This window comes from Rana temporaria, chromosome 1 (assembly GCF_905171775.1).
Source record: "Rana temporaria chromosome 1, aRanTem1.1, whole genome shotgun sequence".
NCBI lineage: Eukaryota > Metazoa > Chordata > Amphibia > Anura > Ranidae > Rana > Rana temporaria.
The window spans coordinates 150,757,537-150,773,700 of record NC_053489.1 but is presented as its reverse complement, the minus strand read 5'-3'; the positions used below and the strand labels follow the sequence as shown (position 1 = coordinate 150,773,700).

At 39.4% G+C, this 16,164-nt stretch overlaps 1 protein-coding gene across 2 annotated transcripts in view; it reads right to left on the bottom strand.

The window, feature by feature from the left end:
• SRFBP1 (serum response factor binding protein 1) overlaps positions 1–16,164 on the bottom strand; it is a 153,873-nt gene that overhangs the window by 23,892 nt on the left and 113,817 nt on the right. For both annotated transcript variants that reach the window (XM_040344131.1, XM_040344140.1), the window contains one exon: positions 5,084–5,165. In XM_040344131.1, coding sequence (XP_040200065.1) covers positions 5,084–5,165 — 82 coding nt within the window. The remainder of the gene's footprint in view (positions 1–5,083; positions 5,166–16,164) is intronic.

The following is a 16,164-nucleotide window of genomic DNA, read 5'->3' as shown; positions in this document are numbered from 1 at the left end:
ATTCCTTTTTATATTCCTACCCCTGACCTTATTCAATGGGGAGACAAAAGTCCTAAGCTAAAATCAGAGGAGCTTAACCCAGGTGCATCAACAGCTGAAGTCTGGCAGCAACAATGCCTGCTAATCTGCACAGCTAGATGCGGAGTAGGCGTCTTAGATGAATCTGTATCCAACTCACACAAGGTGCTTACATTTGTGTCCCCCTAGCTTTACAGAGCTCTGACGTCTGGGCCTTTTTGAAGAGCCCTCTCTGCGACTGCACTGAGCCGGTGAGCACGTGCGACATGGTAGAGCCTGAAGCTGAGGAAGTGGGACGCACAATAGACCAGCTAACACTTAAGCTTCCGTTTTTGGAAAGCATGGTAAGCAAAAACATCAGGCATGTCTTACTGCCCATAGTAGTGGAAAAACAGATAAGACTTGCAGCTACTCATGGAAGACAATCCTTTGCATAGGATTAAGGGCATTTTTTTTTTTTTATGTACCAGCCCCTTCAAGGGGAGATATATGGGTACTACAGCCATCCTGTCTGAACAGACATAGTGGCCCAGGCTACATGCCGGCTAGGGGAGGTATATGGGTGCCCTGAGCCATCCCGTCTCAGAAGACATTGTGGTTTACATTGCCCATGCATAGAAACATAATATAGGCGAGACCCATAGTCCCCTACAGAAGACCTACTGTCGAACTAAGTCCCGTAGGTCCCTCTCTTACCTTTCCACGCTGCAGGGTATTGCCAAGCAAGAGGCCCAATCTTCCCCCTTCACCGTGGGTATAGTCCTAGACCTTCAGGGACCGGGGTCCATAGCAGGAACACCACACCCCTGGACCTATATAGCACCCTGGCAGCAGAAAAAACATTTGGTCCTTAGAAGGCACAAAGTTCTGGAACCCAGGATCCAGCCCTCCGCAGAGAGGCATTATAGGCTAAACCTTGTTCTTCGTACCGAGGCCCGGGTACCGTCCACTTTGGCTATGAAGCACCTTGGACGGATCCGGATTTATGGAGGCTTTTTACATCCAGCATGGATCCCTCCAGTGGAGCTCCTAAGAGCACATGTTAACTCGTGACCAACACCTTAGACACTGATGAAAAAACTGAGGAACTCCCAGTAGGGGAGGGGTTATATAGGGAGGGAACTTCCTGTTTAATTGATTACACCAGTGTCCATCACCTGAAGGTAGACTCTATAACCCACATGTAATGGCTATGCGGCTCTGTGTCCCGTGATGTACGATAAAGAAAAATATATTTTTTAGTCAGGTAAATTAAATAAAATGTATTAATATACTCTCAATTTGAGAATCAATGTTGGCTCCTTTTGAGCCAGAAGATGGAGCATTAGGACTCCATTTCACATTCTATTGGCTCCTTTTCTTGATTAAAAAATAATATCATCAATAAAATAAAAATAATAAAATCAATAGCTCCAACTGAAATTTACACACACATGAATGACTCATATATGTCTACCTTACCTGCGAGTATTTTTCTTCCAAGTGTAAACTGAGCCTTGAAAGTACAGTTCAGTAAACATTTTGACATGTTTGGGTGCTAGGTAAGTTTGCCATGATGTGCAAGTAGTTATTGTAAAATCCTACACAATGCTTTATGCACATTATTCATGCAGGTCTGAGTTATAAAAAAAAAAATATATATATATATGGATACCTGTAACATTTATAGAAAACATACCACTGCCTGAACTATCCTGCCAGAATGGCCATATTTACCTAATGTATGTTATAATAAAATAAATATTATGTATGGCACTGTAAAAAAAAAAAAGTAAAGCAGTATCATAAGAATCAAGCTGATCTAATCATAGACATAACTGGAAAGTAAAAAGATAGAAATAGACTTGAACATGAACAATAAATTAAGCTAGCATTCGATAACTATGTGCACAAAAAAACTGCACAGAGCAGCAAGCAGTACGTGACTGGAAAATAGTACAGAGGTTATGACCGACAGGGACTAGGAGAAAACAAAATAATGAAAGGAAAGAAAAATGAAAAATAGATGCTGAAGAAAGCTCAGGAAGAAAGTCTTGAATGTGCCAAGTAAAGACATTTAGATGTATTGCTTTAACAAATGTATAAACTTTCTAAAAACAAATCTATCTACATTTACAAATAGTAATGTATCCACTTAGTAGAGATCCAAATCAAAATAGTACTTAAAGCGGAGGTCCACCCTAAAAATAAACTTCACATTAGTAGTTTCCTTTTAATCTAAAAAAAACATTTTGTTAAAAAAAAAAAATGTTACTTTCTTGAAAATGCCTGTTACTAGGCAGACTTCATAATCTGTCTAGTTCCTAGTCTGTGGTGGACCTACTTCTCTTTCTGACTCGCCTGGTCTCCTGGGAAATGAGTGTCATAATTTCCCAGTAGTCTGTGGGCATTACTGTTGATTCATGCAGGAAATTACGCGATTTAAGGCGGATCACAGCGCAATCTTAGTTGTCATAACGAGGCGGGATGTTCCTCCGTCGCCACGCGTTGTTATGACAACTATACAAACTGATGGCGCATGAGCGCCGTTTAAATGCGCATGCGCCAGATCAAGAGGCGCATGCTGGTTACCCAGCATGCACCTCTCTCAGGAAAACCAGGAAGAGAAATGAACTGGGCTTCACATGCCCATAGCCAACATAGAAACGGCCACAAGGTCGTTGACAACATATCATGTAAGTTTTTGAATTTATTACTGAACAGATCAGGAACTATTGATATCTGTTACTGCATATATATATTATAATAATGTTGAGATTGTAAAAAAAATATAAATTATGGCCGGAACACCGCTTTAACCGCGCCTCTTTTTTAGATGTGGTGTTTACAAGTTAAAAACAAGTTTTTATGCTAGAAAATTACTTAGAACCCCGAAAACATAAAAAAAATTCTAACACCCTAGAGAATAAAATGACAGTCACTGCAATACTTTTTGTCACACTGTATTTGCGTAGCAGTCTTACAAGTAACATTTCTGTCTTTGCAGATGACACCAAGCTATGCAGAGGAATAACGTCCTTACAGGATGTCGCCAATTTACAAGCCGACCTCAATGCTCTGTCTAATTGGGCGACTAAGTGGCAGATGAGGTTTAATGTTGATAAATGTAAAGTTATGCAATTGGAGGCTAAGAATATGCATGCATCATACATACTAGGGGGAGTGCAACTGGGGGGATCCGTAGTGGAGAAGGATCTGGGGGTTTTGGTAGATCATAAGCTCAATAATGGCATGCAATGCCAAGCTGCGGTTTCCAAAGCAAGCAAAGTCATTTCTTGTATTAAGAGAGGTATGGACTCCAGAGACAGAGATATCATTTTGACCCTGTACAAATCATTAGTAAGACCTCATCTGGAATTTGCAGTTCAGTATTGGGCACCAGTTCTCATAAAGGATATCGGGGAACTGGAGAAAGTGGAGAGAAGGGCAACCAAACTGATAAGAGGCATGGATGAGCTCAGAAATGAGGAAAGATTAGAGGAACTGAATTTATTCTCTCTTGAGAAGAGGAGAATAAGGGGAGATATGATCAACATGTACAAATATATAAGAGGTCCATACAGTGAACTTGGTGTTCAGTTATTCACTTAAAGGTCATCACAGAGGACAAGGGGGCACGCTAGCCCATACAGAGGGAAAAAAGGATTTAATCTTCAAATACTGAAAGGTTTCTTCTCAGTAAGAGCTGTGAAAATGTGGAATAGATTCCCTCCAGAGGTGGTTCTGGCCAGCTCAGTGAATTGCTTTAAAAAATGCCTGGATTCTTTCTTAAATGTACATAATATAACTGGGTACTGACATTTATAGGTATTAGATTTCTAAATTGTTTCAGAAGAATGGTTTACTGAGGTAAATGTGTGGGCTTTCACAGATTGTCCATAAGACACCCTGAGTTATGTTTTACTTTGCATTTATTATCCACTTGACCGCCAGAAGATTTACCCCCCTTCTTGACCAGGCCATTTTTTGCGATACTTTGACAAGTGCACAGTCATGCAATGCTGTATCCAAATTAAGTTTATGTCCTTTTTTCCCCAAAATAGAGCTTTCATTTCTTGTTATTTGACCATCCTTTTTTTTTTGCACTATAAGCTAAAAAAGACTGACTAAAAAAAGACTGACTAAAAAAAAACAAAAACAAAAAAAAACACAATTTTTTTTTACTTTCTGCTATAAAACATATCCAATAAAATGTTTTTTTTAAAAAAATCTATTTTGTTTCATAAATTTAGGCCAATATGTAGTCCGTTACATATTTTTGTAAAAAAAAAACCCAATAAGCGTATATTGATTGGTTTGCGCAAAATTTATAGTGCCTACAAGCTATGGGATATATACTGGGTTTTTTATTTATTTATGCCAGTAATGGTGACGATCAGTAACTTATAGCGGGACTGCAATATTGCGGCACAGTGTCTGACACTTTGTGGGAACCTGTGACATTAATACAGTGATCAGTGCTAAAAATATGCACCGTCACTGTACTAATGACACTGAATGGGAAGGGGTTAAAGATATAGGGAGATCAAATGGTTAAATGTGTGCCTAACCAGTGTTTTTGTGTACTATGTGTGGTGTTTTTACTAAGGGATGTGATGGGATCTTATTCTCTGCATTGAAGGGAAAGGAAATCCATCACTGCAGGCAGAACAGAGCTCTGCCTTGTTTACATGTCTCTGCCTGTGTCTCTCCTCGCTGATTAGCGGATACCAGCAGATATCCTTTGGCTGGCATTGGCTAATTGGCTTGTAATGTGTCTAATCGAAGCACAGCCACAACGCGTGCGCGCATTGACTACGCGGGAGTGCCGGATCACATACTAGATACATGGTACGGCGCAGGAGAGCTGCTCTGCCACCGTATAACTAAGAAATGCGGTTGGCAAGAGTTTATACAAAGACCACAATAGTTCTACTGTCCTAATGGGGCTATGAAGGAAAAGTACTAATACTATAGTATTTTCTGAAAAAAACTTCAAGCAGCACAGAAATACAGAACATTTGCCTTTAATAAAGATTATTGAAAATGTATTTTCGTTTCAAAGAATTCCCTTTCCCGATCTTACCTTTAATAGTAGATATTTTCTGCATCAACAGTGGGTGTGTGGCTAACCTTGCTAATGCTCGAGTTTCAATTGTGCTGTTTGGCTGTAATAAGAAAAACAGATTAGTAACATCTTTAAACACTGAAAAGCTTTTCTACTCTCAAGGAGAAAAAAAAATTTGCTTGACAATGGGTCCGTCTCTTTACTGACCCTTCCCCTTCTGCCAAATATGATCTCTTGCAGTGGGCCTCTTGTCAGGTATTGCTTTACAGTTTACACAGTCAAAGATCTGTCAGTTTTCTCCTGAGATGGCGTAAGCTGACAAATCCTATATATACTTGTATGTCAAAGAAGGTTTAAATTAGAAGAATGGCAGGAAGAAAGGGTTTCCCACTTTACCGACATGGAAATCCACTTTAACAAGCTCAGCAGTGCAAACTTTACCAAGCAGCTCCTGACACACAAACTAAGAAAGTTGATACATTTTATTGTACACTGATGTAATGTAAAACACATGGAGAAGGCCTAAACTAAACAATGCATTAATTTTATTCAGATTCTGCTTACAAAATGTGTTATCATTAATAAAATCCACATACGGTGTTATGTCATGGATGAGCCCTCGTTCACACTGAACAAGGCTTTGAAATTGTGAAATTTCATCTGAACTCGCACGATTTCAAAGCCGCATTTCATTCTGAGTGTGGGGGCGACTTAAAAGACATCTGTGCGGGTTCATGCACAGATGTCTTTTAAAATTGCCCCTGAAAGTCTAAAAGTAGTGCAGGAACTACTTTTGCAAATCGCTGCAAAGTTGGCGTTGCACCGATTGGGATGCTCATGATCAGTCAAATCGCACCAATGTGAACGGGGGGTTTAAGAACCACTTACAATTAAGCAGAATTAAAATCACAACTGTCTGGATGAAAACGGCCACGACCCTTTATCTTTTTTTTCAAAAACAAGCCATCTATTTGTCAATCTCAGAGTACATTTACAAAAGATTAAACATTTAAAGTGGTAAGAAAGTCAAACATGCATTATATTGCAGCTCACTAAAGCCCCATACACACCATTAGATTTTCTGCAGATTTTTGTCTTCAGATTTACCAAAACCATGTAGTGCAATGGCCTGCCTCATTGCATACAAATTGAAACGCTGAATGTAAACCCAATTCATGGAATGTGAGCTGGGCACATATATCTGCAGTATTTTGTTATCTCTCTTCAAAGAGCCAAGACCCATAGCTCTCTTCTGACCCGTTCCTCTGTTATCAGCCAGATAACTCCTGTCAAATTCTCCTGACATATCAGATAAAAGCAGCCTGGAATTTCTGTCAGGGGAGGTTGCTAAAATAGATTAACAGGTAACTGGTCCTGTTACAAAACACCTCTGAGAGTCTTTGTCTATGATGAGAGGGGGTGTGTGCCTTTCCTCCAATCAACAATGTTAGATATATTGGCTGTATGTCCAGATATCACACTCTGTGTTAACCAGGAAGAGAAGATTTCCCAACATGATTTGAACTTTCTAAACAGTATATAAATGTGAAGACAGCATATATGGATGCAAAACCTATGTAGGGAGATTTGGTTCATCCCTGTGTATCATCTGAGGCTGTTCACCTCACTGGGTGTATGGAGGGTTTACCCCCATTTTAAGGTTTGACCTCATATTATATGGTTTTGGTAAATCTGAATACAAAAATCTGCAGGAAATCGAATTCCATTAATTTAATCTGGTGATCCACCCAAATGAAAGTCTGTTGTTTTTCAACAGGACAAGCTCTCTAACAAATGTAGCAGTTAGAATGTTGCGACAAACTATCTACTGCTGACAGAGGTGTTTACAATGATCAACTTTTATTTATGTAAAACCCCTATGCCAAAAGATAATAACTGTTGCTGTAGCTGCTTGTGCAACTACAGTGTGAGCTGTTAGTGTATCTAAATCTGCCAGTATCTAAAACACTCCCACCCCCAGGTGAGCAAAGAGGGAAAAGCACAAAGAAATCTAATGCAGCCACCACATCTGATGCCCAGTAAGCTGCAATATTGTGGTAAACATTTTGTTAAAATTACACATTTTAACAAGAAATTTCTCCAGCCCTCTGAAAACATTAATAGGTCTGTCCCCCCGCAGAGTCAGTATCTCCTGTGAAGCTTGCAGCCTAAGGCTTCATTTCAATGGACGTTTTTACAGCCACTTTTCTGAGCTTTTTTTACAGCTTAAAAACAGCTCTCCATGTTAGTCTATGGCCTAATGCCCACCATGACGTTTTTGAGCTGTAGATGGCTGAGCCGTTTTTAAGCTGCAAAAAAAAACCCAGGACCAGTGCGTTCTGAAGCTCCAGTGTTAGAGCTGTAAAAACACTCAAAAATGCACAAAAACGCTACCGCTGCGTTTTTGAGCTCCAGCTCAGAAAAAAAAAAAAAAAAACATAGACAGGCGTTTTTAAGCTGTAAAAAAGGCTAAAAAAAGTGGCTGTAAAAACGTCCATGGAAATGAAGCCTTAAAAGTAAAAATCTAGTGTGGCCTGCACCTGAGTACTAATGTCCTAGATATCAATGGGACATACCTGTATAGCAGGAGCAACATCCAATACAAATATAGGACATATAGCACAGGTGTGGGCAACCAGGCACTAGACTTTTAATGGCCGTAACCATCAGAGGAGGCAAGTACAGATCTGTGAAGGGCTCAAAGTCATTACAACTTAAGCTTTAACCAACACATCAAATATAATTTCTTACATAACCGGCCCTATTTTAATTTAGAAGTGACAAAATCGCATTATAATTTAGTTGCGACATAAAAAAAGCAGAGCCCAGAATCATCCAAGTCACTATGCAGAGTGTCCACAGGAATTCTGGAACAGCTGAATGGAAAGCAGAAAAGGGTAGGGGTGACAGTGCACCCGACTATCCTAGTCCTATAAGAAGACTGCTTTTATCTTTTCATGGGTAATGCTGTATGGGAAATCTCATGATATTAAATGGCGATAAAGAGTTGTGAGTGACATTAAATGATTGTGACACAGAGTGGTTAAATGAATTGCAAAGGCAGAATGTTTTATATATATATATATATATATATATATATATATATATATATATATATATATATATATACACACACATATACATATACAGTTGTATTCAAAATTATTCAACCCCCACTGAAATTGATTGTTTTGGCCAGTTTGACATTGATTTTGATCATTCAGTCATCCGGCTTACAATTAAATCAAAGAGGCACGTGTAGGTCAGACAAATATAACATAACATTTATAATGAAATAACCACAAATGTCTTTTCTGTGCTCACATCATTATCAGTTTTATTCAACCCCCAGCTGACATTCAATCTTAGTACTTAGTACAACATCCTTTTACAGTTATAACAGCTTTTAAACGTGAAGCATAGCTTGACACAAGTGTCTTGCAGCGATCTACGGGTATCTTCGCCCATTCGTCATGGGCAAAAGCCTCCAGTTCAGTCACATTCTTAGGCTTGCGCACTGCAACTGCTTTCTTTAAGTCCCACCAGAGGTTCTCAATCGGATTTAAGTCTGGTGACTGCGATGGCCACTCCAAAATGTTCCAGCCTTTAATCTGCAACCATGCTCTAGTGGAGTTGGAGGTATGCTTGGGATCATTGTCCTGTTGAAAGGTCCAACGTCTCCCAAGCCTCAGGTTTGTGACGGACTGCATCACATTGTCATCCAATATCTCCTGGTACTGAAGAGAATCCATGGTACCTTGCACATGCTGAAGCTTCCCTGTACCTGCAGAAGCGAAACAGCCCCAAAGCATGATTGACCCCCCGCCATGCTTCACAGTAGGCAAGGTGTTCTTTTCATCATAGGCCTTGTTCTTCCTCCTCCAAACATAGCGTTGATCCATGGGCCCAAACAGTTTCATCAGTCCACAGAACACAATCCCAAAACTTCTGTGGTTTGTCCACATGACTTTTGGCATACTGCAGTCGACTCTTCTTATTCTTTGGAGACAGCAAGGGGGTGCGCCTGGGAGTTCTGGCATGGAGGCCTTCATTACGCAGTGTGCGCCGTATTGTCTGAGCAGAAACTTCAGTACCCACATCTGACAAATCTTTTGTCAGTTCCTCAGCAGTCACACGGGGACTTTTCTCCACTCTACGCTTCAGGTAGCGCACAGCAGTCGAAGTCAGCATCTTCTTTCTGCCAGGACCAGGTAGCGTTTCAACAGTGCCCTTTGCCTAGAATTTGTGAATGATGCTTCCTATGGTGTCTCTTGGTATGTTTAACATCTTTGCAATCTTCTTATAGCCATTGCCCTTCCTGTGAAGAGTAATCACCTCTTCTCTTGTCTTCCTGGACCATTCTCTTGACTTCACCATGTTTGTAACAACACCAGTAAATGTCTAGAAGGAGCTGAGGATCACAGTCATTTTAAAGCTGCCTAATTAATGCTTATTAGGCTTTATTGCTGCTCCCTGACATCCACAGGTGTTTTCAATACCTGATTGAATACACTTCAATGAACCTCTGTTCTTCAGAGTGGTAGTCTTTAAGGGGTTGAATAATTGTGTAAATGAAGAATTCACAAAAGAAACATTTGCTACTGTATTACAAAACCAATTGATGTCATTTTAGTTGCATATGGTTCTTTAAGAAGTCCTTGTAGGATTTCATTCTGAATACAATTACAAATGTACACTAAATTCCCTAAAACCCTTTACAGCATTGGGGGGTTGAATAATTTTGAACACAACTGTATACACACACACACACACACACACACACACAATAAAATAGGTAGCATGCAGTTAAAAAATAAAAACAGTGTTGCCTATATACTGTGTAGTGTTTCTTCCAGTTTAACTTTTAGTAAAATGGATTTTAGCTCGTTCTACAAGCAATTTTGAATGTGTAAAATGTTTATTTTGTCAAGATATTCCTTGTGCAGAAGAAAACCCAAGAATCTACTTCAATGAAATAAAAGAAAACGACTGTGCTATGAAAAACCACATAAGAGAGTGTGAAAACAAGAGAAACAGAAAAAAAATACATTTACATTTCAAATCAAAGCTGGTCTACAGTATGTATGACAGCTTTACAGTAAATCATTGATCGCCTGCTTCATTATGTCATCAGATCCACTCCCTGCAATCAATCTATTCCTATTGACTAAATGGTTTTCTATTTATTTAGACTTGGAAAATACTGTTTTGCCAGACAATGCAACTCTCTGTTCTGTTCAGTCATACAAGTGGGTTCTTTCACTGTGCAGTACACAATTCCACTCCCCCTACTTTTCAAACCCAATACACAAACCTGACAGATTCTGTAAATAAACATGAGGCAATGTCTTCTGACTGCTGCAAAAAAAGCAGCGTTCTGTGCTGTAGTCCGGCACGCCAACACATTACAGATACACAAAACAGTAATGGAAACCTGAGACACGATCTGTGATTTGTTCTTCTAGGACTAGTAACCGGTAACCATTCAGCAACTGTGGCTGAGTATAAAAGAGGTAAAGTATTCCAAATGTTCTCCTAATGGTAACATAAAGTAGCACTTCTCAAAGCAAAGTTAAAGTGGTAATAAACCCAAATAAAAAATGTATAATGTTGCAGCTAACCAATTTCTAAGACTGCTTTCACACTGCTCTGTTGCAAAAACATGGTAAAAACACATATGCATTTTTTGCACCTGTGTAAAAAGGACATGTGAATTAAAAAAAAAAATGCATCAAAAATGCAACCACTGATGCGTTTTAATCACTTTACAACCGCCGAACGTCAAATTAAGTCCTTGAATTTGTGCGGTGATATCTGAATGATGCCTGCTGCTACAGGCATCATTCAGACATTACCGTCTTCAGCCGGCGATTCTGTGCACAATAAGAATGATCAAAGCGGCAGTTCCGCCGCTTGATCGTTCTTATAGGAAGCGGGAGGGGACGTCCCCCCCTCCCGCCGCCATCCGGTGCTTCTCCGGGCTCTCCTTTGCCATCGGGGGCCCGGAGAGCGAATCGGCCGGCGCGGTCTGGGAAGCATAGAGATGACTGGTGACCAGATGGTCACCAGTCATCTCTATGACCGTCGGAGGCCCGGTACCCACAAGTGAACAAAGCCGCAATTGCGGCTGTCGGCATGTGATCGGTGAATATTTTTCTACCGATTTCATGCTTGTAAGCCTGGAGGAGAGATGTGGGGTCTTATTGACCCCACATCTCTCCATAAAGAGGACCTGTCACAATGATTCCTATTACAAGGGATTTTTACATTCCTTGTAATAGGAATAAAAGTGATCAAAAAAAATAAAAATAAAAAATAAAAAGTGTAAAAATAAAAAATTAAGTAAAATATAATGAAAAATATTTTTTTTTAAATGCCCCTATCCCCGGTAGCTTGCGCGCAGAAGCGAACACGCATGCAAGTCCCGCCCACATATGTAAACGCCTTTCAAACCCCAGAATGTGAGGTATCGTTAGAGCGTTAGAGCGCATGCAACAATTCTAGCACTAGACCCTTCAAATTGTAACTCGAAAATAGTAACCTGTAAAAAATGTTAAAGCGTCGCCTATGGAGATTTTTAAGTACCGAAGTTTGGCGCCATTCCATGAGTGTGCGCAATTTTAAAGCGTGACATGTTAGGTATCTATTTACTCGGCGTAACATCATCTTTCACATTATACAAAAAAATTGGGCTAACTTTACTGTTTTGTTATTTTTTAATTCATGAAATCGTTTTTTTTCCCCAAAAAAAAGGTGTTTGAAAATGTATTGCGCAAATACCGTGCGAGAAAAAAAGTTGCAATGACCGCCATTTTATTCCCTAGGGTGTCTGCTAAAAAAATATATATATTGTTTGGGGGGTTCTGATTAATTTTCTAGCAAATACATTTTGATTTTTACATGAAGGAGAGAAGTGCCAAAATAGGCCCGGTTGTCAAGTGGTTAAATGCGGTCTCCATTAATTTCAAAGAGGGTGGCCCTTTGAAATTAATGGAGACCGCATTTAAAATATTCACCAAAAATGCAGCATGCGGAACTTTTAAACATGCAACTGCTTGGTGTGAAAAGTTCCATATGATTAATGGTCATGCATTTTTTTCAGCTTTTGGTAAAGCAATAAACGAAAGAAAAACTGATCAGTGTAAAGGGCCCTAATTCTGATAGCTGCATTTGTTTTCTTTTATTAGGCTTTTTTTCCCTTTATTTTCACCTGTTGATCCACATAGTTAATCTGTTTTTTTTCAACTTTAACAAACCAAGCTGTCCAGAAAAGTCACGTGACTGTGACGAAACATGTAGGGCGGAGCTGGGTGACGTGCTTGACAACCCAAACAGGAAGTGACCCGGGAGGATCGCCCAGAGTTTGATATGCCAGTTTTTTTTTAACTTTACTGCACGTGCATTTTAATCTAAATAAAGTGGTTTTAAGTTATACTATCCTATGTCCTGTGAGATTGGTTGCAGAGTGGAGGATGTTATGAGGTCAAACTCTTAAAGGGGCCACACACCTTTGGTCTTTGATGATCTTGTCACCACTAACCTTAAGCATATAAGGAGGGGTACCACCAGCAGTAATAACAGAACGTGAGCCGGATTGATCCCCAACAGGGAATGTGATTGTGACCTGTTTTTATACAGGTCCACATCTGGAGGTAAACGCATAGGCACAGCAGTGGTGGGAATCACTGCATACAGTGTGAAGGATTGATGCATTTTGATGAATTGTGAAGAAGTCTGCAAATCTTATATGAGAAACACATAAGAGACGTTAAGCGTGCATATTTTGCATTTTATAATTTTTTTTTTTTTTTTTTTATAAGGGAGAACATGGGAACGCATGTTAATGTTTTGCAGCCACTGCTTGAAATTGCTAGGATATTGGTTACCTAGCATGCATGATTAACCCATTTTTGCTGATAAAGGGTAGCACGGGAGTGACACTTTAATATAGATTTTCTGTCCAGAAAAGTAGCAGGTAAAGTGTTGAAATAAACTAGTTAACATTGACAGGAGTTGTTTTTTTTTCATTTATGTCATATCTTCATCCCGAAGGGACAGAGAAAACTGTTGCTATAACTGCTTAAAAGGTGTTAGCTGGAGTTTGGATTAATTTGTCTGTTAAGTCCATCTTAATCTGCTGGCACATTTAAAGCTGGTCATACACAGATGGAAATTTGACTGGTTCAGCAGGAACCAGCTGAATTTTGATCAGTGTGTGGCGGTTCCTGCACGACAGATGTCAATCATTTGATCGATTGTTGTCTAAGGGACACATTGGAAAACAAAAACAACAGTGTATGACCAGCTTAACAAAACCCTCTTCCCAGACTGACAATGCTGCTGAAGATTGTCTCTGTTGCTACCCCATCATGATTGGAGGCAGGTGTATTAGTGGCTGGATCAACAGGTGAAAATAAAGGGATAAATGCTTAAAAAAAAAAAAATGTGGCCGCCACATTTAACCACTTGGCTCCCACGTTTTAGCCGAATGACCGCTAGAGCCCGGACCCCAAATGCCGGGAGGACGTCAGGGCGCGTGCTGTAATCACCTGAGTCACTGAGACTCGGGTGATCACCAATGACAGCTGATCATGTGATGTAAACAAAAGCCAGTAATCGTTTTTTTTCCTCCTCACGGAAAAAAAGCTGATTACCGACTTATGTGAAAGGGACATCGGTCCCAAAGAGGAAGGAGGCACATCTGCCTCCCCTGTGCCCACAATTATCACCTGCTAGTGCCACCTGCAAGTGCCCAGTGGCACCTATCAATGCCCATGAGTGCCACCTATCAATGCCCCCTGTTTTTTTTAAATTTGGTATTTTTTTTTTTTTTAACAAAAAATAAAAACCACAGAGGTGATCAAATACCAACAAAAGAAAGCTCTATTTGTGGGGGGAAAAATTATAAAAAATTTATTTGGGTACAGTGTTGTATGACCGTGCAATTGTAATTCAAAGTGCGTCAGCGCTGAAAGCAGAAAATTAATCTGGGCAGGAGGGGGGTTTAAGTGCCCAGCAAGCAAGTGGTTAAGATTGATAAGCTGCAATTTATTAAATGTTTTAATTTTTGTTTTTGTGTTTAACAGGGCTTTAGTTTCGTTATCAAATTTTTACAATACCTAGGAAGGTGCCAATGCCAATAGTGATTGTCAGTAGATGGACCATATCAATTCTAGCTGTACACATACATTTCATTGATTGGGTCTGGATTTTTTCAGTTTTTTTTGTCTTTCAGTCAAATTTTCTCTTAAGTCAATCTAACGTTAGCTTAAAAGAAAAGAAATCAAAATAAAAAAAATAAAAAATAAACATCATTGCAACCAAAATTTTACATTTTAAATTTAAATTGGAAGAAAAGTGAATATCTGAATTTTTCTAAAATACACATTAATGCAGCAAGAAGTTAAAATTAAATGTTTATTGATCATTTCTTGTAAGGTCTCGGCAACGGTGAGGAAATGCGCTTGTAAATCATCCTGCCAAAGACCAATTCAAGCTGAAATAGTTGGTGGAGTACAAACACAACAGCCAAAGTGAAGTCACTGGGTTTGTGGTAAACCCAAAATGCACACTAGTTTTAATGCCTTGTCACTGCCAGCAGAACATAAAAGAAAGGGTGGAAAGGAGCAGAGTAATGACAGGACTCACTCAAGAGCTGTATATGGATGACAGTTTTGCAAAAAGAAGAAAAAAGAATACACAAAGTTGTAGAGAATAAAAAATTCTGCTCTACAAAATAAGCATTTTTTAGTGTACATGAAATTTTCTGTTGAATATAATAAAATACAGTCAACCTTTGAGTTGTATTCAATTCCAAACCTGCGCTACAACCAGGCCTGAAAAACAATGCTGCAAGGTAAAGTGACATATTTTCTGCATTAACAAACATGTGCTATAATAAATCTAGATGTGGAAACTGTGCATATTTCATACATCTTGGTGCCAAATAGGCCAAAGAATCAAAGACTGTCCAAACAATCAACAGGAAACGATCTTCACTGTGGAATCAATTAGCTTGCACCACACACTGCTGAAGTTCCCGAGGAACAGACAATCCGATTTTTACTGTATGGGTTGAACATAATACAGGAGGTCCCCTACTTACAAATGACTCCTACTTAGAAACGGAGGGAGACAACAGGAAGTGAGAGGAAATCTACCCCTAGGAAGGGAAATTCTCTCCAGTAAGAGTTATCATAGGAAAAAGGTGTCTTCACTGAAGCTTTATCACCAATCCTTGTTTCCCCAATAACCCAACATTTTCAAAATCCAATTGTCACAGGGACAGAAAGTGAGGCCAAATCTTCTGAACAGGGGCACAGACAGCAAAACAAATGTTACAGGGGTGTTAACCCTTCCCTATGCTATCCAAAAAGCTTAAAAATCGGGCTGGAGCTACATTTAAAAAATGTACTTGTTCCAACTTACAAACAGATTCACCTTAAGAACAAGCCTACAATCCCTGTCTTGTTTGTAACCCGGGGACCCCCTGTAGTAATGTGCTAGGAAAAAATAAAAATAACAGCTACATAGGCTTCACCTTTTTGAGCGATCAACAGCTAAATATGAATGCAACCCACAACTTCTGGAAACCCCAAAATGGGTTTAAATAAGGATTAGCACAGTTTCCAAAACATAATAATGTTTAATGTTTTCAAACAACATCTAAGACAAAACACAATTCTTGGCTTAGACTGAGAAGGTCATTTCAGTTACAACTTTCAGGACTCTTGGCGGAACTAAACGCTCGTATCCTTTACAGCCAAGGAAATTGCCGTCTTGACCTCTGTTTGATCTGCAGCCGTCATGGTGCTACCCATATGATCAGTTATGACACCAGCCATTTGCTGGCTTGACAGTTCGGTTGAAGGTACAAGCAACTGTGACAGTTAAAATTCATGGCACAACCAAAAATGTACGGTTTTGTAAAGTAGTCAAATTGACAGGTTTCAGTTCCGCTCAAAGATAAAATGTGTCATTTTATTTGTGAGTGGTGCATGAAACTGTTAATTCATAGGGAGGAGTAGAATTATACCTCTTTAAAAAAAAAAAGAAGGGATATAAAGGAAAAAACTGTAGTGAGGAAGTACGTAGGCTGC